General features: G+C 47.2%; 1 protein-coding gene across 2 annotated transcripts in view; it reads left to right on the forward strand.

Moving 5' to 3' along the window:
- The first annotated feature begins 146 nt into the window (after positions 1–146).
- The window catches only part of Srd5a1 (steroid 5 alpha-reductase 1), a 34,492-nt gene continuing 10,424 nt past the window's right edge, over positions 147–24,214 (forward strand). Inside the window, 4 exon segments of one of the 2 annotated variants that reach the window (NM_017070.3) lie at positions 147–583; positions 9,624–9,790; positions 16,332–16,433; positions 23,396–23,546. In NM_017070.3, the coding sequence (NP_058766.2) occupies positions 303–583; positions 9,624–9,790; positions 16,332–16,433; positions 23,396–23,546 (701 nt within the window). In that variant the 5' untranslated portion in view covers positions 147–302. 2 annotated transcript variants of the gene reach the window in all.

Below are 24,214 nucleotides of genomic sequence, written 5' to 3' on the forward strand. Positions count from 1 at the left end.
GATCGGGAGGGGGCGGGGCTCTCTGTGTGGGCGGGGCTCAACTAAGGCGCCATTCCCCCCAAGGGGCGGGGCTCCTGTGTGGGCGGGGTTTTGCCCAATCCGGCTCGCGTTTGGATTCCGGGCGGGAGGGTATCGTCTGGTGGTGCTAGCCTGTGGTCCTGTCCCCGCCCGAGCAGGTGGCTCGCCCCTCCCCTGGGCAGGTACACACTGCTGGAGAGGTGGCCCGTCTGCGCCCTCCTCCTGGCCTTATATGAGGCTCCACTCGGACACCCGGGCATGGAGTACACTGCTCGACCTCAGCTATGGAGTTGGATGAGCTGTGCCTGCTCGACATGCTGGTCTACTTGGAAGGTTTCATGGCCTTCGTGTCCATTGTGGGGCTCCGGTCGGTTGGCTCTCCGTACGGCCGCTACTCGCCGCAGTGGCCCGGCATCCGAGTGCCCGCGCGACCTGCCTGGTTCATACAGGAGCTGCCCTCGATGGCCTGGCCGCTGTACGAGTACATTCGTCCTGCAGCCGCGCGACTGGGCAACCTGCCTAACCGCGTCCTGCTGGCTATGTTTCTGATCCACTACGTGCAAAGGTAATGAATGGTGTTCCCTCCTGCGCTTGCTCCCTAGGTCCCGCGGCTCAGAGACTTAATTCCAAAGTACATAGGATTGTCTACAATGTGGGGTAGACAGAACCGCACAGAAGTGGTGGAAGTCCGTGTCTGGTCAGGGATAGTGGCACAGTGGTCCCGATTTAATCTCTGGCCATCAGCAGACTCCGCCCTAAGGAGTATCTGCGATGTCACCCAAGGAGGGTGATGTTATTGCATTTCTACTGTTTCCCCCTTGGGGAATCTATCCCTGGTAGCCTGTCTCATAGCCAGGTGACCTAGCTTCAGCTTGCTAACATCCTACTCTGGAATCACTCTGGACCTCGAATGTGGACTTGAGCAATTTCAGAGATCTTTCCCAAGAAGTATTGTGTGAAAAATGTTTCAGTGACCACCTCAAGTCTTTGGGTTTTCTAATAAACGAGGCTGGACTGTCTCTAGTTCTTATCCCTAACTGACTCAACATTTATAAATAATATTTAAATGTTTTCATCTAGATTCTGGAAACTGCACAATAAAAAGGATGCCTCTGTATCTAAGAAAATTGAATTCCACGACATTTGGGACAATGGAAAATCTCTTATCCTCTCTGATCCTAAAATACTCATTTCCTAGAGAGGCTGGGAGAATTCAGTGTTGTGTTAATAGCCTCTTCTTTCTTATATTCCAGTGAGGAGGAAGAATGGCTTCTCAGATCTAGTGCCCACAATTCCATGGTGTCCAGTATGGTATAGGAGTTGATTGGTTTTTTGGGGGGCTGGGGGGTGGGTTTCTTTTTTGTTTGTTTGTTTGTTTGTTTTTTGTTTTTTGTTTTTTTGGTGTTTTGTTTTTTCAAGACCGAGTTTCTCTGTGTAACAAACAGCCTGGCTGTCCTGGAACTTACTTTATAGATCAGACTGGCCCTGAACTTGCAGAGTTCAGCTTGCCTCTGCCTCCTGAGTGCTTGAATTAAAGGCGTGCACTGCCACCACGCAGGGCTCTGGAGTTGACTTGATGTGTTTCTCATCAGTTTTAATGCAGGCATTTTATATGGGGGCACAGTCAACATACAAGGAAGAGTGGATTCTGTGTACCCCCAAATTGTTGATAGAGTATTCAAGAAGCTGAGGAGATGGCTAAGGGGGGGGGGACTAGCCATTCAAGCTCAAGGACCTGAGTTCACATTCAGGGACCCAGCTCCTCCCTTCTCCAAGCCTTCATTGCACATCTGCAACCAAGCTCCCGTTCTCAGTCTGAAGGGAATCTCCGGAATTCGTGATTTATTTTGACACACCTCTAGCGCTCTGCCTCGCAGAACCTGCTTTCATCCATTGGAGATGCACACAGACACAAATTTTGGTGTTCTTATGGAGGTACTCCCACGAACGAGAGTTCAATGGATATTCAAACAGCAGTAATGTCTCAGCCCTTCACAAAAATAAACCAAAGCTGTTTGATAAAAGCTTTGTTTGGTAGACTATATCTTTTTTTTTTTTTTTTGTAGCTGTGCTTGAGTGCGTGTGTGTAAGAGAGAGAGAGAGCGATAGATTAGGTGGGGGGAGAGATGCACATATGTCACAGAGCACGTATGTGCTTCTATAATACCAATGCCCCTGTAGGGAAATGGAAGGCAGACACGGGGAACCCCTGAGGCTCAGCAGGTAGGTAGGATGGTAAACAGCTGTGAACAACAAGGTAGAAGGCAGACACCAACGGCCAAGGTTGTCTTCTGACCTACATACGAGCTGAAAAAAAGAGCCCTCAGGAAACATTTCCCAGAAGATTTCATATCAATGAGGCTGGTCTTTTCTTTTTTTTTTGGTTCTTTTTTTCGGAGCTGGGGACTGAACCCAGGGCCTTGTGCTTCCTAGGTAAGCGCTCTACCACTGAGCTAAATCCCCAGCCCCCCTCTTTACTTTTATATCTTGTAAATAATCTTATTTATTTAACCCTCCAAGAAGTAGACAAAATTAGTCTACTTCTCACTAAAAGAGCATGCCTTATGTTCTTCTTCTAGTTTCCCTACACCCCAAACTCTTCAGTTTGATTTTCCTTGTGCCCTGTATATATAATTTAGTATAACTTTACATTTTCAACTTATATGGGTGTGATAATGTACTTATTTCTTTAACCAAAGCTCTCTGACTTCCAAACCAGAGATCCTGAATTTTTTTTCTCAACTTACATGGAAATTTCATATACATATATATACACATATACATATACATATATATATATATTGTCGCTATCTTCAGACACACCAGAAGAGGGCATCAGATCCCATTACAGATGGTTGTGAACCACCATGTGAGTGCTGGGAATTGAACTCAGGACCTCTGGAAGAGCAGTCAGTGCTCTTAACCACTGAGCCATCTCTCTGGTACCCTAATTTTGGTTTTCTGAGACAGGGTTTCTCTGTGTAAGCCCTAGTTGTCCTGGAACTCACTCTGTAGTCCAGGTCTTGAACTCAAGAGACCCACCTCCTCTACCTCCTGTGTGCTGGGATTAAAGGTGGGTTCCACCATGCCCAGCTACAAAGTTCTTTCTTCTGTCTTAGGGTTTCCACTGCTGTGAAGACATACCATGAACAGGGCAGCTCTAATAAAGGAAAACGTTTTTCTCCAAGGCTGCCTTACAGTTTCAGAGTTTTAGTTTATCATGGTCATGACAGGATGCAGGCAGACATGGCGCTGGAGAAGGAGCTGAAAGTTGATCCACAGGCAGCAGAAGGAGACTGTGTCACCGGTCATAGCTTGAGTATAGGAGATCTCAAAACCTGCCCCTACAGTGACACTTCCTCCAACAAGCCCACACCTCTTATAGCGCCATTCCCTATGGACAAGTATTCAAACACATGAGACTCTGGGGGCCATAAACTCATTCACTATTCAAACTGCGATTTACATTTGTAATTACCTAACTTCATTAAGTGCCATACCTAGATCACCTGTGAAGAATGAGCTATCAAACAGTCACTGTCTCAGTTCAAAGTCAACCTGGGCTACATATGGGACCCTATCTCAAGAAAACAAGGAACATATGATACTATGATGGATGGTCCTTTTAAAAAACGAAACATTATTTGTAAAATTGAGCGTATTAGTGAAAAGTCTCCTGCCTAGGAGCAAGGAAGTCACTGAGAAGGACTGTCCTTTTGACACACAGACAAGCAGAGAGCAGCCCAGAGGAGTTAAGGCAGAGTGGGAATCCTTTCTTACTTGTCTCAGAGAGAAGAGAGACCTGAGGACACAGGCCTGCAGTCAGGTTGTCCCTGACTCGCCAGTGACAGGCTAAGAGATTGTCAAGAGGAAGAAAAGCAGAATTCGGGGGCTTGGAGCTCACGTCTGCTGAAGTGTCCCTGACTTACAGGTGGACATGCATGCATCTTAGCTCCCTTGTGCCCAGCCCTAGAGAAGCAAGAGTGGCACCTCACTTCCTTGGAGTCCAGACACACTAGGAGACCTTAGGTGACAAGTCTGTCTCTCTGTGTAACAAGTGAGGAGCCCAGAATCAACTATGAGGTTGGACACAGGGAAGGCAGCGGTTACTCTGGTCTGGCATTCTTTTTTTCTTCTCTGGAAAGGGTTTCTCTCTGTGTAGCCCCAGCTGTCCTGGAACTCACTCTGTAGACCAGACTGGCCTTGAACTCAGAGATCTGCCTGCCTCTGCCTCCTAAGTGCTGTGACTAAAGGTATGCTCCCCTGCCAACACCACCAAGCTTGATCTGGGATTCTGACAATTGTTTGTTTTTAAGCTTTTATAAAGAAATGCTTCCAAAATGTTTTCTTTTTAAAAATATATGAAAAACTAAAGCCCTTGGGAATAGACGCTGCCTTGTGCTCCCAGCTGCACATTGTTTAAGGGAGATCTTAAACCCCTCACAAATACTGAGAGCTCCTCCTGGCCAGCCAGGCAAGGGGAAGCAAGCTGACAGTCCTGCGCACGTCTCTCAGTTTGCTAGCAAACTTCAAAACACTTCACTCCTCAGGTTTGCTTAAAACGTGGCATAAAAGAGATTTGGGTTAAATACTTTTCAAAGAATGTTATGTGTCTGAATGTTTTTGCCTACATGTATGTCTTGTCTGCACCACAGGGGTGCAATAAAGACATCAGACACCCCAAAACAAATGACAGGATTGGGAGCTTCCATGTGGATGGTCTCCAGGCCCTCCATTACTGTTAACTGTGTTGGTTTAGTTGAGCCATAGTTTGTAAGTCAGCCTTAGTTGAGGTGCGTAAGGCATTTTTGGCCTAAAAACACAATTTGCAACAAGTGTGGCTATGTAACTTACAAAAATGGGAGGGCTCTTGTTTTAGAATATTTATTAATTGTGCACCAGAAAAACACTGATGTTCATTAAAAGGACCGAATCCAACTTATGTTTCTGACAGAATGAAACAAGGTTCAGCTTTGGACATTTTCTTTTCCCTTAATAAGTATTCAGCCAAAACAAGCCATTTAGGCTAAAGCAGGTCTTTGTTTGGTTCTTTGACACAGGATCTCATTGTGAAGACCAGGCTGGCCTTACACTTAGGGTCCTCCTGCCTGCTTCCTGCTTGCCTGTTCTCTCTTTACATTACTATTTCACCTTCTTTCAATGCTTTCTGAGTTTAGGGATGAACACTTACTTGTTCACATTTTAGGTAGGCCTGTTGGAAAAATCCGCACACGATCCCTTGGAATTGAGGGACAGAATTTCTCAGTTTCCCATGAACCAGTCAGTGCTGGTGATGGGAGAATCTTAAAGTGTTGTTTGCAGAGCTTGGGGTTCCCATGGCTCTTGGCAGCAGACAGGTAGGTTTGTACCAGACAAAGGGATCTCTTATTATTGTTTGAGTACAGGGATTTGACCCAAACAGGAAGGTGGGTGAAGAAAATGGCACACCTATTTCACCACTCTAAGCTATGGGTAGTGAAGCCAGACAGATGAATACACTTATTTCCCCTCCTGGAAATAAATAACAAGCAGAGAGAGCCGGAAGAGGAAGACACACATCTTTGGGGGTAGTAGAGGGCAGCAAGAAAATACCAACACAACCACAGGGTTTGCATATTCAAGAGAGTTGAGGTCAGGCAGGCTTTGCAAAGGCACATGAGAAGAGAATCACAGAAAGCATTTGACGCAGCAATTCTTGCCTCAGAGGATCAGTAATAAAGGTGTTCTGCCCAGGACAAAGCAAGGAAACTGATAGAAGGAAGTGCTTGGCAGGGCAGACTGACAGCTGAGAGCTCACATCCCAGATCAAAAGCAGCAGATTGGCCTCAAGCGGCACATCTCTAAGCTCTCCAAACTGTCCCCAGTGAGACATTTCCTCCAGCAAGGCCCTATCTCATACTAAGTCTCTCCAAACAGGGATCCAAACCTTCACATGCTGAACTACAGGAGATATTTTGTCATTCGAACCACCACAGCCAAGTTAAGTTGTGAGAACGCCTTGTAGAAATGGCCAGTTCCATCTGTTTGTTTGTTTGTTTTGTAAGGTGGCTGTTGTGCAAGCCATGCTTGCAAACGTGCTCATTATCAGGCGCACTGCAACAGACCTGTTCTCCCTCATTACCTTCCACAATTAATTATCTGTGCTTTCACTGTTGTTTGTGTTTGTCCCACTGAATGGCCCTGGCCTGTCTGGAACTTGATATGCATAAGAGGCCCAACAGTCTGGCCTGGAACTCAAGAAATCCTCCTACCTCTGCCTGCAGAGTGCTGAGAATAAGGCATGTGCCGCCACACTTGGCTTTATCTGTTTGTTTGGTTTTTGTTGTTCTGTAATAGAGTTTTGACAAATAGTGCATTGTGAGTCTGCCTGCTATCACAGGGCCATCCAACACCACCCTTTCATGGGGTAAATGCCTACACTGTAGAGGATTTCCCATCGATAACATGAGCTGTTTCTTCCTGGTGCCTTACCATGAATGAAGGATTGGCACTCATGATAAATAGTCTACTGTCTGAAGCACACACAGTACCGGCAGATCCAAGGGCTTGATAAATGCCAAGAGGCTTTGTTTCCCCTTTCATACATGCTGGCCTGTCCATGTGTATATTCTTCCAGGCTCAATGCCACTGATGAGCTTCTGGAAACAAGAGATTAGAAACAAAGGCAATGCTTCCTAAAATTTCCTTTGGCGTTCTGAGTCTAAGCCTTTGGATTTGAAATGCCAGGGTTAATCATAGGCAAGTGAGGGAACAGAGGCAGCCCCACAGATGCAAAGGCCACCTCCAGAGTGGCAGGGGCTAAGCAGACCCTTCAGTAACGAGGAGAGCCTGAGCGCCTCTGCCAAGTGGCCACCTTGGGCTACTCGTCTGGGGACTGATGGCACTAGAGTCCTGGTATCAGTGACTTCATTCACTTATTTGTTTTTATTTGTTTTAAATGAAAATTAATTAATTAACCTTAATTAATTTAAATTAATTTGGCATCCAAATAATAAGCAGTTGCATGACTATCTGTTGGTCATCTTCTCCACTTGTCTTTTCCATCCCACTACCCCCTATCCTCTACCCCCACCTGCCTCTCCCATCTCTCTACCCCCTTTCCTCTTCCCAATGTCTCCTTCTTCCAAGCCCCATCTGTCTTTTTATGTCATATGCCCCACCAATATCTTTCCCCCTCCTCAAAGTCCCCACTCTGGTTTTGGGACCTGTACCAGTACTATATATATATTATACATATTTTGTATATATATATATGTATATATATATATGATCCATCCATAGAAAAAATATGCACTATTTGTCTCACTAACTCTTGCTTGTCTTGCTTAGCATAAGGATCTCCAGTTCAGTCGACTTCCCTGCAAAAGCCATGTGACGTGGTTTCTTTGTGGCTGAGTGGAAAACCGCTCCAAAGCCCTTTTTTTGCATGGTGCGGTTTTTAAAACCACTGGGAGATACGTGTATGTGTGGTGGAGGGAGGGGCACATGCCACTAGACACATAGTCCAAGCAGTTAGGCAACATTGACGTTCTCCCAGCAGAAAAGATAAGCAGTTTCCATTCGCCCTAAACATCTCACTTATTTATTAAACGGCCATCCGAGCTGTATCGGCAAGTCCTGGAGGTAAGCCAGGGCGGAAACAGCACTTGATGCTGCTAAGAGGTCACTGCAGCCAGTCTGGCAAACTCTCCCTCGTTGGTACAGGTTGTTGTGGGTGATACAAGACTGAATGAGAGAGCAATAGAGAACAGGGTCCCGTGGGCAAGGCCCAGAAGTGGCGCTAACGAGTCCAGCCTGGCTCCTGTGTGACTGCACCATCGCCTTGGGAATAGAAACTTGCTGTGGTGCTGGGGGAAGAGCCAGAATCAACTGCATAGCCCTGTACACTTTGGAGAGTCTCTTGGACTCCCTTGACCACAACCAAGCATGGGAAGCCATGCTTGGCACTGGGGACTGTATTACATAGTCGGTGGCTCTAGAGGCAACCAAACCATGCAACTACTGAGAGCAGTCTATGGAATGCAGTTCCAATGGTTCACTTGAAAAGTTCGTGTAATTCAGTTTGGTCCAATCCTTAGTAGGCACGCTCCGTAATATTGTAACCTTGCAGATGCATTTCTTCCCATTGAATACTGGATAGCAGCTCCTGAGTACCAGAGGGATTTTGAAAGCCAAAGATTCCAGCTCAGGAAACATGGGCAGAGGCGCAGGACTTAACGTCTATTGCAAGTTTACGTGATAATGTAGATTTCGTGTTGAATTTGGGCACCGTGGAAAATCTGGTAGAGCAGTTGACATGACTTCAGATTCCAAAAACCTTGACATTAAACTGTGGTGTGCTTGCACATCGGTGCAGAACATTGCCTTTGAAGTGGATGATGAATCATGGAGATAGTTATCAAGTCAGCAGAGAAGCTGTTCTCAGAAGCCCCTGCAGAGATCACCAGGAGCCTGAGTGTTCTTGCTCTGAACTCAGAAAAGTGCACAGACCCCTTTCTAAGCCACCAGACTACTGGGCCATAACCTAGCAGTAAGGGCAGCCCATTCCTCATGCTCAGAGCAAATGGTGGTGTTCGAAGCCATGGTATACTGGGTCTGCCAGTGGGTGATGCCCTTCCCAGTCCAACAGATTAGGAACATCAGATGCAGCAAAGCAAGAGGAACACACAGACAGAATAGCACTTCACACTAAAACTGTCCCAGCCAGTACTTGTGACAGGTTCAGAAATTAGCACTGAACTTAAAACCAAATTGCTGCCTACGATTCCAATATCCTGGAGAAGTTGCCACCCACAGTGTGTGATTCATCCCTTGGAAACTCTGTGGCCTTAGCCCAGAGTGGTCAGACTGTTTGTTTTCACATCTGTTCTGTGTGTTTTAATCTTAGTTTTTCTTTCCTCTTTTTGAACCCTTAATCCTGGGGATTAAACTCAAATTCTTATGTTCATAAGACAAACACTTTACCAACCTAGATACCCTTCTGGCCACCAGTACACTGGATTCTAACAGGCATATTTTCTTTTAAAGTTTTTATATTTTAAATTTCTTTCCATGACATTAAATGCTGTGTATGTGTGTCTGTCTGTGTGGGGTGTGCACAGGCAGACAGAGGCCAGGGTGTCAGACTCCTTCGGAGGTAGTTTTAGGATGCGGGGATCTGTCCAGTTTTCTCTGAGTTGGTGTATCTGTTTCGTGTTCTGTTTGATTAGAATCCTGAATACTATCTGTGGCTGGCGAATATGACTGAAGCATAATTAGTCCTTCATCTAAAAACCCTGGTTTTAAAGAATTATTTATTTATTTTATGTGTATGAGTACACTGTTGCTGTCTTTAGACACCAGAAAAGGGCATCAGATCTCATTACAGATGGTTGTGAGCCACCATGTGGTTGCTGGGAATTGAACTCAGGACCTCTGGAAGAGCAGTCAGTGCTCTTAACTGCCGAGCCATCTCTCTAGCCCCAAACCCTGGTTTTAGCATAGAGTTAATCAACATGAGTGTGAGCCAAGGGTGCCATCTATATAAGACAAGCCCAAGTCATGTAAACCTACGATACAGGACACCCTCCAAGTCTTAAGTTTGTTTCTTCCTTGTATTTCCTAAGGACGCTGGTTTTCCCGGTTCTGATCAGGGGAGGGAAGCCCACCCTCCTGGTCACCTTTGTCTTGGCCTTCCTGTTCTGCACCTTCAACGGCTATGTACAGAGCAGATACTTGAGCCAGTTTGCGGTTTATGCTGAAGACTGGGTGACCCATCCCTGTTTCCTGACAGGTGAGTGCACACAGGTCGGCCCCTCCACTCCTGTCCTATAGGTTTCTATCAGAAAACCCACATTAGAACCACAAAGTCTGGCGTGTGACTTCCTCCTCCTCAGGGGGTCCAAAGGCTGAGGCTGTCCTTGATTGCTCAGAATAGGACAGGAGGCCTCAGCCAAGTACCTTGCTGTTCTTGGTCCTTTAGCAGATGGTGTGATATAGAGAACTTGGAATCATGGGCAAGCTATGTACAGCAGGGTGAGGGTGCCTGGAGGCACAATGGGTGCTCCTGACTCAGCTGTCTGTGGGCCCAGAGCTAGAACTCAAGAATAAGAAGAGGAGTTGCTGGGGTTGGGGATTTAGCTCAGTGGTAGAGCGCTTGCCTAGCAAGCGCAAGGCCCTGAGTTCGGTCCCCAGCTCCGAAAAAAAAGAAAAAAAAAAAAAAAAGAGGAGTTGCTTCTCTCGCTCTCTCACTTGCTCTCTCAAATGCTTATTTTATTTTTTTTTTGAGGATTTTATACATCAGTATTTTCTTTATTATCTTTCCACTCCTCTCTTTCCCCCTCCTCCAACTCTCCCCTATCTCCCCAACTTCCTCTCCGACTCATGAACCCCTTTCCTTTAATTATTGTGACACATGCACGTGTGCATGTTCTTCCTCTTTCAGCAGCCATTGGTTGCCTGCAGCTCCTCATCTTGTGAAATTTCCCCCAGCCACATTGGCGTGCCAACTGGTGTTGTCATCACATAAGTCTTTGCTTAGGTAGCCATACTGTTGAGATCTCATGGGTGCACCTTCCCTGTCATGTCTAGAAGGTACTGTGCCACAGCAGATGTCCTGGTCCTTTGGCTCTTACAATCTCTACCCCCTCTTTCTTGATGTTCTCTGACTTGACTCCAGTGGTTGGGTTATGGATGGATCAGTTCAAACTGGGTGCTGCGCCTTCACTTGGTCTCTGCATGGCGAGAGCCGTAGGTTCCTGTGACAGCATCTGCTGCAGCAAGGAACTTCTTTGAGGAAGGATGAGAGCCACACTTAGCAGGCTGGGTTGGAGCACAGGCTACGTGATCCTAGCTAGGTCTGGGTCTCAGATAAATCAAATGAGTCATTTTTGTGTAAATTGTTCGAATCATTCTGATAACATTCTTTCAGCCTGTGGGTGTAGTCACCATCTGAAGCAGCTCCTGGGACATATCACGTCACCCAGAGGCACCTTTGCAGCTGGTCTGCAACCTGAGCTGTCTGTTAACTGTTTAAAGAACTCTTGGCTTCCTCACCATTAATCAGAATGATCTGGAAATAGCAGTGACACGCCCAGCAGGAAGGGAGCCATATCCCTCTCCTGGGTGGATTTCATACACTGCATCCTCTGTGAGGACACAGGAAGCTGCACGGATAGGTAGTTGCCCTTTAGCTAGTTACTGCCAGAAGCAACATTATTTCCCCTAGCCATAAATGTGCTCAGTCTGAAAGATTTGCCACTGCAAGTTATAGACGAGGAAGATTCTCTGAACCTCAGTGATGTGCGATTCTGGTAAAAGGGCTTTACCACAAAAATGCGCAGCCTGTTGCAAACTGTCAGTGTGTTCAAGGATGCTGAGGCAGAGAGAAGGTTGTAATAGCAAAATGAAGGGGAGTGTAGAAGGCATTTACAAAGATAACAAGGGTGGATCGAGTTAGCCTTAACTATTTCCAAGGCAGACCCCTTACAGATACCTCTCCTAAAAGGTGCAGTGGCTGGTGGGTAGGGCTGAGTAAGGGTCTGGCAGAACCTGTGTGGTAGTAGTTCCTATATACATGCATGCCACCTGATGTACACTTCTTACACGTACATATGCATCCCCTCTGTTCTGTTCTTCCTACATGTATACATGCATATTCCCTGTTCTACTGTTCCTACATGTATGTACATGCTTGCACCCTCCTGCTCTTCTCTTCCTATATGTATAGATGGATGCCCCCACACCCTATTTTCCTACATGTACATGTGCATGCCCCCCATACCCTATTCTTCCTACATGTATACATGCATGTCCCCATACTCTATTCTCCTACATGTTTACATGCATGACCCCCACACCCATTGTTCCTACATGTTTACATGCATGCCCCACACTCTTTTGTCCCTACATGTATACATGCATGCCCCATACTCTATTGTCCTACATGTACACATGCATGCCCCACACTCTGTTGTCCTACCTGTATACATGCATGCCCCACACTCTATTGTCCCTACATGTATACATACATGTTCCCTGCTCTATTGTCCTACATGTATACATACATGCCCACACTCTATTGTCCCTACATGTATACATGCATGCCCCACACTCTATTGTCCCTACATATATACATGCATGCCCCACACTCTATTGTCCCTACATATATACATGCATGTTCCCACACTTTATTTTCCCTACAGGTATACATGTATGTTCCCTGCTCTATTGTCCGTACATGTACATGTGCATGCCCCACACTCTATTGTCCCTCCATGTATACATGCATGTTCCCTGCTCTATTGTCCTACATGTATACATGCATGTTCCCTGCTCTATTGTCCTACATGTATACATACATGCCCACACTCTATTGTCCCTACATGTATACATGCATGCCCCACTCTATTGTCCCTACATATATACATGCATGCCCCACACTCTATTGTCCCTACATGTATACATGCATGTTCCCACACTTTATTTTCCCTACATGTATACATGTATGTTCCCTGCTCTATTGTCCCTACATGTACATGTGCATGCCCCACACTCTATTGTCTTACATGTACACATGCATGCCCCACACTCTGTTGTCCTACATGTATACATGCATGCCCCACTCTATTGTCCCTACATATATACATGCATGCCCCACACTCTATTGTCCCTACATGTATACATGCATGTTCCCACACTTTATTTTCCCTACATGTATAAATGTATGTTCCCTGCTCTATTGTCCCTACATGTACATGTGCATGCCCCACACTCTATTGTCTTACATGTACACATGCATGCCCCACACTCTGTTGTCCTACATGTATACATGCATGCCCCACACTCTATTGTCCTACATGTATACATGCATGTGGTACACTCTATTGTCCCTACATGTACACATGCATACCCCCACTCTATTGTCCTACATGTATACATTCATGTCCCACACTCTGTTGTCCTACATGTATACATGCATGCCCCACACTCTATTGTCCTACATGTACATGTGCATCCCCTCACCCGGCTCTGCTTACTTATATCAGTTAGGTTTGGCATAAGTGGATCCATTTTAGCTGTGGTAATCAGTTACTACTCTCCCTACTCTGACTAACTATAAAAATGATAGTAACTTAAGGAATGAAGGGTTTATTGGGGCTCACAGTTTAAGGGTACAGTGTATCATGGTAGGGGAGGCAAGATTGCAGGAGAGCAAGGTGGCTGGTCACGTTGAATCCACAGTCAGGAAGCAGAGAGAGATGAGTGCTCAGCCTGCTTTCTCTTTATTCAGCCTGGGGACCTTAGCCTGTGGAAGGAGTCACCATATTCAGGGTGGGGGGGATCTTTCCACCTTAGTTAAGGAAGGAGAGGATCAGAATTGAGCTCCAAGGACCTGCCCCAGCCCCCAGAGCCCATGTGTTCCTGGGAACCCTCTCAGAAGCATCCTGAGGTTTGCTTCTCCCCCAGGAAATGCTACATTTTCATCCCAGTGCTACACTTCTTACTCTACGTCCTGAGCAGCAAGCAGTAGTCAAGCCACAGCTTAGATACTCTCTTGTCTTAAAATTCCTTCCACTAAACATATATAGGAGTGTGTGTGTGTGTGTGTGTGTGTGTGTGTGTGTGTCTGGAGGACATGGCATCCTGCTTGGGAAGGCATGGGAGTCACTCATCATGCTGTGTCAGCAGTTGGGAGGCAAAGGGAGGTGAACTCTGCTCTCTGACTGGCTTTCTTTTATTTAACTGAGGACCCTGGGCATCGTCTCACTCCAGTTAACCCGTGCAGACTTGTCCAGGTATTTGTTTCCTCTGTTTCTGGATCCTATCAAGTTGCCAATCAGTTTTTAACCATCTCAGATACATTTTTAAAAGGCTTTTAAAATTCCATGAGTTAAACTCAGTGCATGTCTTGGATGCACACACAAATGCTAGTTTTCTTCCTGCCTCAGCACTGAGTAAAGCTAGTCTTTTAGAAGGGAAATGGGGTAAACATGGAATCCAGACTGTCTGCTTTCCTTTGTGACTATTTAAAAGCCTTACCACAGTATTTGACATGTTTGGAAAAGCATAAAATTTCAGTGGTAGCATCAGGATGAGGAGACCCAGGACCCTGTTCCAAAGAGTTTGTTTACTATGAGAGGGCATCCCAGGGCCCGGCAAATTCAACGGTTTCTTGAGTGCACACAGCACTGATAACAGTTGCAACACCATTTGGCCTTCACATTTTTTAATATCTCAGAAAAATCAGATTTGCCTTTTGATATCAGAATAATTTTTTTATTGTTGTTATAAAGCAGAATTTTGGCATCTTGCCTTTCCTGGTTGAAAACAGCTGATATGATACATATGCTTTTCATGATGATCTCTTCAGAGAGCCTCTTTCCTCACCTCCATGCAGAAGCAGACATGAATGTATCTTTAATAAAGTCTTGAGTGCCACATCCTAAAAACAAGAACACTCCTGAGCACGCTAAGAAACACCCCAGGGAGAGAGGCCTCATAGGTGCTGGGTGGAGGGCTGTGAGAGTCCCTGTTTGTAGCTCCTGGGGACGGAAGCTAAGGGATGAATGGCCAAGTGTCTGAGGAGAGCTGACTGGGGGGACTGGGCAGAGGTTAATGGAATGAAAGCCAGAGATGTGCACTACTGAGCAAGAAGGAAAGGAAAGAGGAGCAGTCATGATCCTAGGATCTAGACCTACTCCTTAGGGATAGGATGTATAGCCAGTATTTGCCTCTTTTTATATGGAAGGAAGACTATGAGTATTTCCTCATGCAGCTTCCTGAGGAAAAGGGGAGATAAACATACGTGTGGGCAAGCTCCCCTGTCCAGGTCATACGTGCAGGCTACTTCCCCTGTCCAGGTCATACGTGCAGGCTACTTCCCATGAGTTAAACTCAGTGCATGTCTTGGATGCACACACAAATGCTAGTTTTCTTCCTGCCTCAGCACTGAGTAAAGCTTGTCTTTTAGAAGGGAAATGGGGTAAACATGGAATCCAGACTGTCTGCTTTCCTTTGTGACTATTTAAAAGCCTTACCACAGTATTTGACATGTTTGAAAAGCATAAAATTTCAGTGGTAGCATCAGGATGAGGAGACCCAGGACCCTGTTCCAAAGAGTTTGTTTACTATGAGAGGGCATCCTAGGGCCCGGCAAATTCAACAGTTTCTTGAGTGCACACAGCACTGATAACAGTTGCAACACCATTTGGCCTTCACATTTTTAATATCTCAGAAAAATCAGATTTGCCTTTTGATATCAGAATAATTTTTTTATTGTTGTTATAAAGCAGAGTTTTGGCATCTTGCCTTTCCTGGTTGAAAACAGCTGATATGATACATATGCTTTTCATGATGATCTCTTCAGAGAGCCTCTTTCCTCACCTCCATGCAGATGCAGACATGAATGTATCTTTAACAAAGTCTCGAGTGCCTCATCCTAAAAACAAGAACACTCCTGAGCACGCTAAGAAACACCCCAGGGAGAGAGGCCTCATAGGTGCTGGGTGGAGGGCTGTGAGAGTCCCTGTTTGTAGCTCCTGGGGACGGAAGCTAAGGGATGAATGGCCAAGTGTCTGAGGAGAGCTGACTGGGGGGACTGGGCAGAGGTTAATGGAATGAAAGCCAGAGATGTGCACTACTGAGCAAGAAGGAAAGGAAAGAGGAGCAGTCATGATCCTAGGATCTAGACCTACTCCTTAGGGATAGGATGTATAGCCAGTATTTGCCTCTTTTTATATGGAAGGAAGACTATGAGTATTTCCTCATGCAGCTTCCTGAGGAAAAGGGGAGATAAACATACGTGTGGGCTAGCTCCCCTGTCCAGGTCATACGTGCAGGCTACTTCCCCTATCCAGGTCATACGTGCAGGCTACTTTCCCTGTCCAGGTCATACGTGCGGGCTAGCTCCCCTGTCCAGGTCACACATGCAGGCTAGTGCCCCTGTCCAGGTCATACGTGCAGGCTACTTCCCCTATCCAGGTCATACGTGCAGGCTACTTCCCCTATCTAGGTCATACGTGCAGGCTACTTTCCCTGTCCAGGTCATACATGCAGTCTACTTCCCCTGTCCAGGTCATAAGTCCTGTTTTCTGTTCCTGTCATGGTAAAAACACAGATTGAGATCACGAATGAGGTCAGAGTGTTTTGGGGAGAATGGGTGTCCGTAAGCTTGCTCAAGGAAACAGCCAGCACTGAAGCACGGGCATTGCCGCCAGCCATGGCTCACACTCAGGCTGATGCTGGTACAAAGGATTGTGGTATGCTGTTCAGTTGAGCATGGCTTTCTTAAGTCCTGCCAGTTATTAACTATAATCATCTTGTTTATTCTTCAGGCTTTGCCCTGTGGTTAGTGGGCATGGTGATAAATATCCACTCAGACCACATCCTGAGGAATCTGAGAAAACCAGGGGAAACTGGATACAAGATACCCAGGGGTATGTACCGGGGGATCTCTTTGCTCTGCACGCTGCCTGCCTGCCTTCCTTTCTCAGCTCTGCGAAATCAGCGCCGTATTTACCAACTGAAAGTTTTCATCACGAACCACAGTTAGGTCTGGCTTCTGGGCAGGTGATTAAGCATCTGTCAGTGTTTGGAGGCCCAATAAGTAGGACTTACAGGCCACTCTGGTACTTCCTGTCCAGCACTGTGTCCAGCTTCTTCTATCAAATCTCCCTCTTTAAAAGCTATATAAAATATTGGATGAGACTTTTTGTTTAGAAAAACTTTTAAAAATACATTGCCTGGAAAAGCAGTCACGTGCCAACAGCATCTGAGTGTGTGGTGGAGTTCTAAGAATCCGCTGTGACCGTGTATAACTGCTACCTCCTCTTGCTCATTTACAGCCCAGATCCATGGCCCTTGCTTCATCTGAGAAGCTCGGAGCTGTGGGTTATGTTCCCTGTGGTCTAGGTGTGGTACATTCACTGACCTGGCTGTAAAGCCCCAGAGGCACCTGCCTTCACCACATCTATACAGCCCTCACTGCAGTATCATGCCCAAAGGAAGGGATATTCTAAAGTCATGGGTCCCACGAGGAACTAGAGCACCATGTTTAAGAGTTACGCTGACACAGAGAACTGGATGGAGGTGTCACTGATGGGTAAACTAGGAGAGTTTTGTGGATGAACCTGAAATATTGATAAAGAAAGCACGTGAGGTCGACTAATACCAAAAATAAGATGTCCAGTTGTGTGACAGGCTGCTGTGTGACTCCTCCCACCCCCCAAGGCAGGGCACCAATGACTGCTGGAAGAAAGGATTCTACTCCAGTCTAGAGTCATGAGCAGGTGGGTTGGTTGGTGTGGTTTACAGGAGCAGGGGTGACTCAGAGGCAGCTGGGCCCCCCACAGCCCACCCCAGCCAGGGTAGTGACTCATGAAAGCCACATTGCTGGACTTACCCTGCCTGACTTGCCCACTGGCAGCTTGACGGGCCAGAGAGTCTCTCCTCCCCAGTGGTAACTATTGCCTTTCTAGCGTGAGAGGTACACCCTGTCAACCCTGTTGCTTTCAGGAGTTTCCTGAGCTGTGTAAGCGTATAGAGTGATTTCTCAGTCACATGCCCTCCTCTGTGTGCGAAGGTTTCACTGTGAAGGAGACAGCAGCACAACCCGGGTGTAATGGGAAGAGGGGCAAGAGGTGAGGGATGGGAGAGGGCCGTTGAAGTTGTGAGTGCTTGTGAACTCCACAGGAGAGTCCAGTGTGACTTTCTAAAGGAGAGTGACAGGGACTGCCCCTGTCCCTATCTCCTGGCTCCCACCAACATCTGCATGATAAGCACCTGATTCCAGCCATGGGAGCCAGATACAGGGAACAAATAGAAGGATGCACAAAGTGCCCAAGCCATCACAGAAGTGACAGGTTCAAGAAACACCACATCTAAGAGACTCAGCACACCTCTCTCATCTCTAGAGCTAGTTACTGAACAGAAAGTAACTTGGGGAAGGATTTGTTTTGGCTTGCAGTTGAGAGGGTGCCGAGAAGCATGGCAGCAGAAATGGCCAGAATACTTCACAGTAGGAATCTGGAAGCCGAAAGATCTAGGGTAAAATCGGGAGTGGGCTAGAAATACTCTGAAAGTCTACCCACCTTGACAGCCATTTTCTCCTAAAAATTCTGTGAGCTGCCTGGATGGTGCCAGGAACTGGGGACAAAGTGCTCAAACACATGAGTCTATGGGGGACACTTCATAGTCACTGATACTCATAGAGTCCAGAGATGGCAGGATCCCTGCTTCCGTTTCCCAAGGATTAGTATCAAAGGCATGTGCCATCATGCCAAGACTCTCTCATTTCTTGATGTCAGTTGCAGATTTATGTCCTAAACCTGTCCCAACATATTAACAAAAAACCTGAAGATCAAGAAAGAGAAAGTAAAGAGACCCTCACTGACATACTGTTGAGGAAACAGCAGTGAAACCTGTCTGAACAGGAATGCCTCTCAGGGAGGAGAGGAAGCTGCAGCTGACACCCCACCCAGTGCGGTTTGTCTTGGGGGTCAGAATGAAGAGGCTGCAGCCTCGGTGCCTATTGACTGGAGCAGAGTGCTGCCTGCGGATCTACTTTCACCCCACAGTGAGGACTAACCGCCCCCTTGTCTGCAGCAGCACCATCCCCAGAGGCCTCCACAGCCCTTAGAACAAGCTCAGCAGAGATGCAAAGGCTAATGTCTCCCAGACAACAAGAGATGCCACGGCCACGCAGGAAAGGTCAGGCCATCTCGTATACAGATCGTCATTTCTAATCTTTTTGGGGAGGGACACCAAGAACAACAGCCGAACAACCAGCAGGTCCCGCCGAAGGACGACGTCAAAGATGGAAAGGAAAACAGAATCAAATGAAGTCTGAGACTCAGTTCCATGATACCCCCACAAGCAGGGGGAAGCCCCTGGATGCCCTCAAAACTGAAGTCAAGAGAGCATTGGTGAGGAAGCCCGAGCCTCACGCCTGCCATTCAGAGGAGCTCCGCACACATTGCAGGAAACAGACAGAAAACCATTGGCTACACCCGGACATTCCTCTGCTTGGTGGCTGTTCAGATCCTTGAGTGCCCCCACCCCCAACCCCCACCCAGGAGGAAACAAAGGCTTTTTGCCCTAGCATCCCTTGCATGCACTCTGTTGGTGGTTTTGAAGACCCAGGACACGCGGGACGAGGTGTGACAGCTGAGTCTTGAACTCACCCCCTCGCCAAACGCTATGGATTTCAAGAGACTCTTTGGCCGCTACCTTCAGCACAACCACATTTTCTCCTATGCTAGGTCTGTGCTCAGTGACTGAGCCACGCCCTGCGGAGTCATTTACCAGAGCCAGCAGTTACTGTGAACTGTGCCACCGGCCAAGGCCAAACGAGGTGGTTTGGCAGGTTGGTGGCAGAATCTGGAGGAGATATGGAGATAGGATCCCAGCGAGTCCACACTCGCAGCATGCAACTTGGACAAAGGGCAAGCACTGTAGGTTATAGGTGACAACAATTCACTGGGTTTGTTTTGTTCAAAACGTTGTAAAGAGCACATAAAAGCTTGATTGGCTGGTCAGAAGGCCCTGGGATCTGCCTGCCTCCATCTCCCGAGATCGGAGATTGTGGGATGGGGATCAAAATCAAGCCCTTGTGCTTACAAGGCAGGTGACTGAGCCATCTGACCTGATCGTAAGCTTTATAAAATTAGCATATATTAATGTCTTGGCAGTGCATTCATTTGTGGCATGTTATACACACTTGTCACGCACTCTTGTCACATGCATCCTGTGTCTTAAAGGGGCAGTACCTAGCAGAGTGTCTGGGATGTTAGTCAGCTGTGCGCTCACCCACCCCCGTTCCCACCCCCACATGTTTCCCCCAGAAAGTCACTTCTCCACACTGGACACCAAAGAGAAAGATCACTTAGTGTCCTGTTGCAGCCTCACTCCATGTTGGGGTGGCATTTGAAGGGAGACTGCAGAGGTGCCTAGTTCGAGGAGTCAGGGTTTTGTTTTGTTTTGTTTTTCCATTTTTCATCATCATCATCATCATCATCATCATCATCATCATGTGGGTATGTGTATTCGTATGTGTGCAGGGCAGACACATGTCACCTCACAAGTGTGGAGGTCAGAGGACAACTCATGGATTCAGTTCTTCCTGCCAACCTGTGGGGTCAGAGGGTTGGACTTAGGTCATCAAACTTGGTGACAAGAACCCTCAGCTGCCTTTGACCACACGCCCAGACTCTAGTCCTCCTTTGCATACTAGCCCCTCCCGCAGCACTGCCTATACCCTAAGTCCTGAGTCATATCCCTAAGACACTTTGGTTTTCCTGCAGGATCTTACATATCTGGTGCTGAGGTAACAGTCCCGTGCCACCATGCCTGGCTTATTTTCTGTGGTGGCAAGTGAGACAGTGTCATCCCAAGAAGCATCTAAAGCAACACATGATCCCCACAACCTGCTGGGCTCTGACCACAGATGCACGAGGACAGGAATTCTAAAAGTGCAGAACTTGAGATGTGCACACGCACACGCGCTACAATTTAACCCCTAGAATTTGAAATCATGCCCTTTAATTGTACGTTAGGTCACAGACCCTCTTTGGGACTTGGACCTGACTGAGGCAGTGAGGGAATGGAGGAAACACAGGCATAGATAGTCACACAGAAGATCTAGGATCGAGACAGGACTACCTGACGGTGAAAGCACAGCCTCCAGAAGCTCATGACATTGAATGGAGAGCTGAGGTCATCGCACAGAGCTGGTTCAGAGGTGGACTGTATGAAGTACAACCAGACCCAGGAGGGAGGTTTAGCTGGCCTTGACAGAAGGCTCTGTAAGGGAGCAGTCTAGGCTGTAAATATCTGTGGGGAGAAAGCTATGGTAGACATTTTCTACACACACTGTCAATGACCACACAGGGACCAGAGAATGGCCTTCCCAATCCTCTGAGCCTCAGCCAGGGAAGGCGTTGCCACTCCCATAAGACCAAGACCCATTGACTTGACCATGCCCGTGACAACACATTCACTCAAGACTCCGGGCTTCCTAGGCTCTGTACGCCTTGGACACAGAGTTAAGAAGCCCTACTGTACTGTGCTTAGTACCCTCTGGCAACCAGCAGCCATGTATATATGTATACATGTGTATAGTCCTACCCAGGACCTTGCGTCTAGACTTGCCTCACCCAGACGATATGGAACTTCCTCACCACCCCTGAAACTCTGTAAGAGCCACAGATTCCCACTGTGTTTGTAGCAGAGCCAGGCCTGGGACAGGGCTCTATGTGTTTCAAAGGAGTGGGTCTGTACATGAGACTGAGCTTTGTCCTCACTGTTGGAGGTCCATATCAGCCCACCACTAAGCCAGCTACTGCTTGGCTATTATTCTGCACTCCCTGTGGCCGCGTATGTCATCTCTATAATTGTAGACTTGTCGGAGAAGCAGACAGGCATGGATACAGGGATACTGACCCTTCCAAAGTTGTGGTTGAAGGAGTCCGACTTGTAGCAAGGTGTCTGTCTCAATGGATGACAGTTAACAAAGGGCTCCTAATTCTGTAAACTTCTCCGTTTTGTTTGAGCTGAGACAATTCCAGTAACTACAATACTTTGGTTCCTAGAAGTTGATTAACCTGTGTCTTTCGACTTTGGCTGCCCTGCCCCATGAACTTCCCAGGATGCAGTAATGGCCAATTGACAGAGGGTTGTTTGTTGTTCACTGTTTATTGATCACTACTCTCTACTCCTGGGTTACACCTAGCAGTGGCCAACCCCAGGCCAAACAGGGAAGCTCTCAACTCTCGAGTGCCCTGTATTACAAACCTCAGTGTGCAAATGAGCTCTGATCCCTACTGACTCTTCTCTAGGTTTTCCTCCCAAATAAGTCGTTAGTACCATACTGTAAGTTTTCCTGCCGTGTCTGTCTCTCTTCTCACCTTCTTCCTCTCTGGTTCCTGTTCCCAACCCCCAGACTCCATTCTCTTGAGCGCTCTCTGCCTGCCTCTTCCCTTTGAACTCCTGGCATCCCCACCATCGGACTTAGCTCTGGCTGAGCTTTGAATTTCCTTCCTTTCTCCAGAAGCTTCTTTTCTAATCATCCTACACGTGGACACCTCAAAAACCATGGTGCACAGCTCCCCAAACAGAACTGTGGGGCAGTAAAGCGGCCTCTGTCCTCTGGCTAAACAGAGCTGTTGGTTGGGGGACCTGTCCTCCTTTTCTGTTAGGAAGACTCTCATCCTTCCTTTCAGGCATGGCCCAGCAACCGTCTAACTGTCTAGACATTTTTTGACATGTGTCCTAACCTTTCTACTAAGGCATAGGCTGGCTGAGGCAGTGCATGGCTGCTGTTTGCCAGAGGGTACCATGCTTAACTCGCACATGGAAGCAGTCCTCACATCTGAGGTGTCCTTCTTCAGTGCTCTCTCTCTCTCTGTCTCTCTCTGTCTCTCTCTCTGTCTCTCTCTCTGTCTCTCTCTGTCTCTCTCTCTGTCTCTCTCTCTGTCTCTCTCTGTCTCTCTCTCTGTCTCTGTCTCTCTCTGTCTCTCTCTCTGTCTCTCTCTCTGTCTCTCTCTCTCTCTCTCTCTCTCTCTCTCTCTGTATCTCTCTGTCTCTCTCTCTGTCTCTCTCTCTGTCTCTCTCTCTGTCTCTCTCTCTGTCTCTCTCTCTGTCTCTCTCTCTGTCTCTCTCTCTGTCTCTCTCTCTGTCTCTGTCTCTCTCTCTCTCTCTCTCTCTCTCTCTCTCTCTCTCTCTCTCTCTCTGGTCCTCCTCCAAATAAACCCTCCTGTCAGTCTCCCAGACCTGACCCCCTTCTCTAGAAACTGCCACTTCTCCTTCCTGTACACCGCTTTCCAAAATCTGCCACTAAAATTTACTACAGAAAAGAGCTGTTTCCAAATCCTGCAGACAGAGGACAGCAGCTACCTTGACTGGCTATCCATCTGTCTTAGCAAAGCTCGTTTCTCAACCTGACTCCCAGCAATGATCTAATCCTGCAATCTTTACCTGACCTCTGCCTCCTTCTCCTCAGACACACAGAACAGCTTATGGCCGCTGCCCATGTCTCCTCTGACAGCCTCTGTGCCAAACCCTCCCACCCCAGATCCCAACCACAATTTAACACCTGAGTCACCTCTCCCCTCCTCCCTGGCCAACCTAACACCTGAGTTGTCTGGCTCAGAACCAGGGGTATTCACGGAAAACCAACCACTCCTCTCCTGTAGCCTTGTGTAGGAGGTAACATTTTGCAGAGCCTCCCTCCCCCCATAAGGGCTACTGTCCTAAGTCCTGTCATTCCACCTCATAAAACCTTCCAGTCCATATCCTGCCAGGAACTTTTTTTCCCACTGGAATTTATGTTCTGCACACAATTCCCAGAATCCTGCTAGGTACCATTTATAGTGATGTTTCCCTTTTCTCTCCTTTCATCTAGGAGGCCTGTTTGAATACGTATCTGCAGCCAACTATTTTGGGGAGCTCGTGGAGTGGTGTGGCTTTGCACTGGCCAGCTGGTCCCTCCAGGGTGTAGTGTTTGCACTGTTCACACTCAGCACACTGCTCACCAGAGCGAAGCAGCACCATCAGTAAGTTTTAACACATCTCTGCACTCTAAGTTCATTATTAGACGTCAGCATAACAATTTCTGGGCTACACTTTGGGAATGCTAACATTAACTCGAATTGCTAATCCCACTGCATAAAAACCGAGAACCCAGAAGCAGGACTTGCAGCTTTGAGGATCCTCAGGTGAAGAGGGAAGGTCAGACATCAATCACAAGAGCCAGGGAGGGGGGCCTTAGTCACTATTCAGTTGCTGGGACACCATGACCAAGGTGGCACTTATGAATGCAAGCATTTAACTGGTAACTTGTGCACAGTTTCAAAGATGAGGTCCATCCATTATCATCACTGTGGGGAGCATGGCAGCAGGCATGATGCTGGAGAAGTAATTGAGAGCTACATCTCCATCTGTAGGCAGAGAGAAAGAGAGAGACAGATAGACAAACAGACACCGGACTAGGCAAGGGCTTTTCACACTTCCTCTAACAAGGCCACAGCCCCTAATCCTTTGATAGCTCCACTTCCTGGTGATTAAGAACTCAAGACCTCCTGAGCAACCTCCAGAGAAAGACAGGTGTAAAAAAACACTGCGCACACCTGCAAGGAAGGTCATGAAAAGGAACGTGCACTATCAGATGCAATGTCCTAGAAGTGCAGTGCAGAGAACTGCTGCTTGTCTGTGGCATTGACCT

The sequence above is a fragment of the Rattus norvegicus genome, chromosome 1, assembly GCF_021556685.1.
Source record: "Rattus norvegicus strain SHRSP/BbbUtx chromosome 1, alternate assembly SHRSP_T2T, whole genome shotgun sequence".
NCBI lineage: Eukaryota > Metazoa > Chordata > Mammalia > Rodentia > Muridae > Rattus > Rattus norvegicus.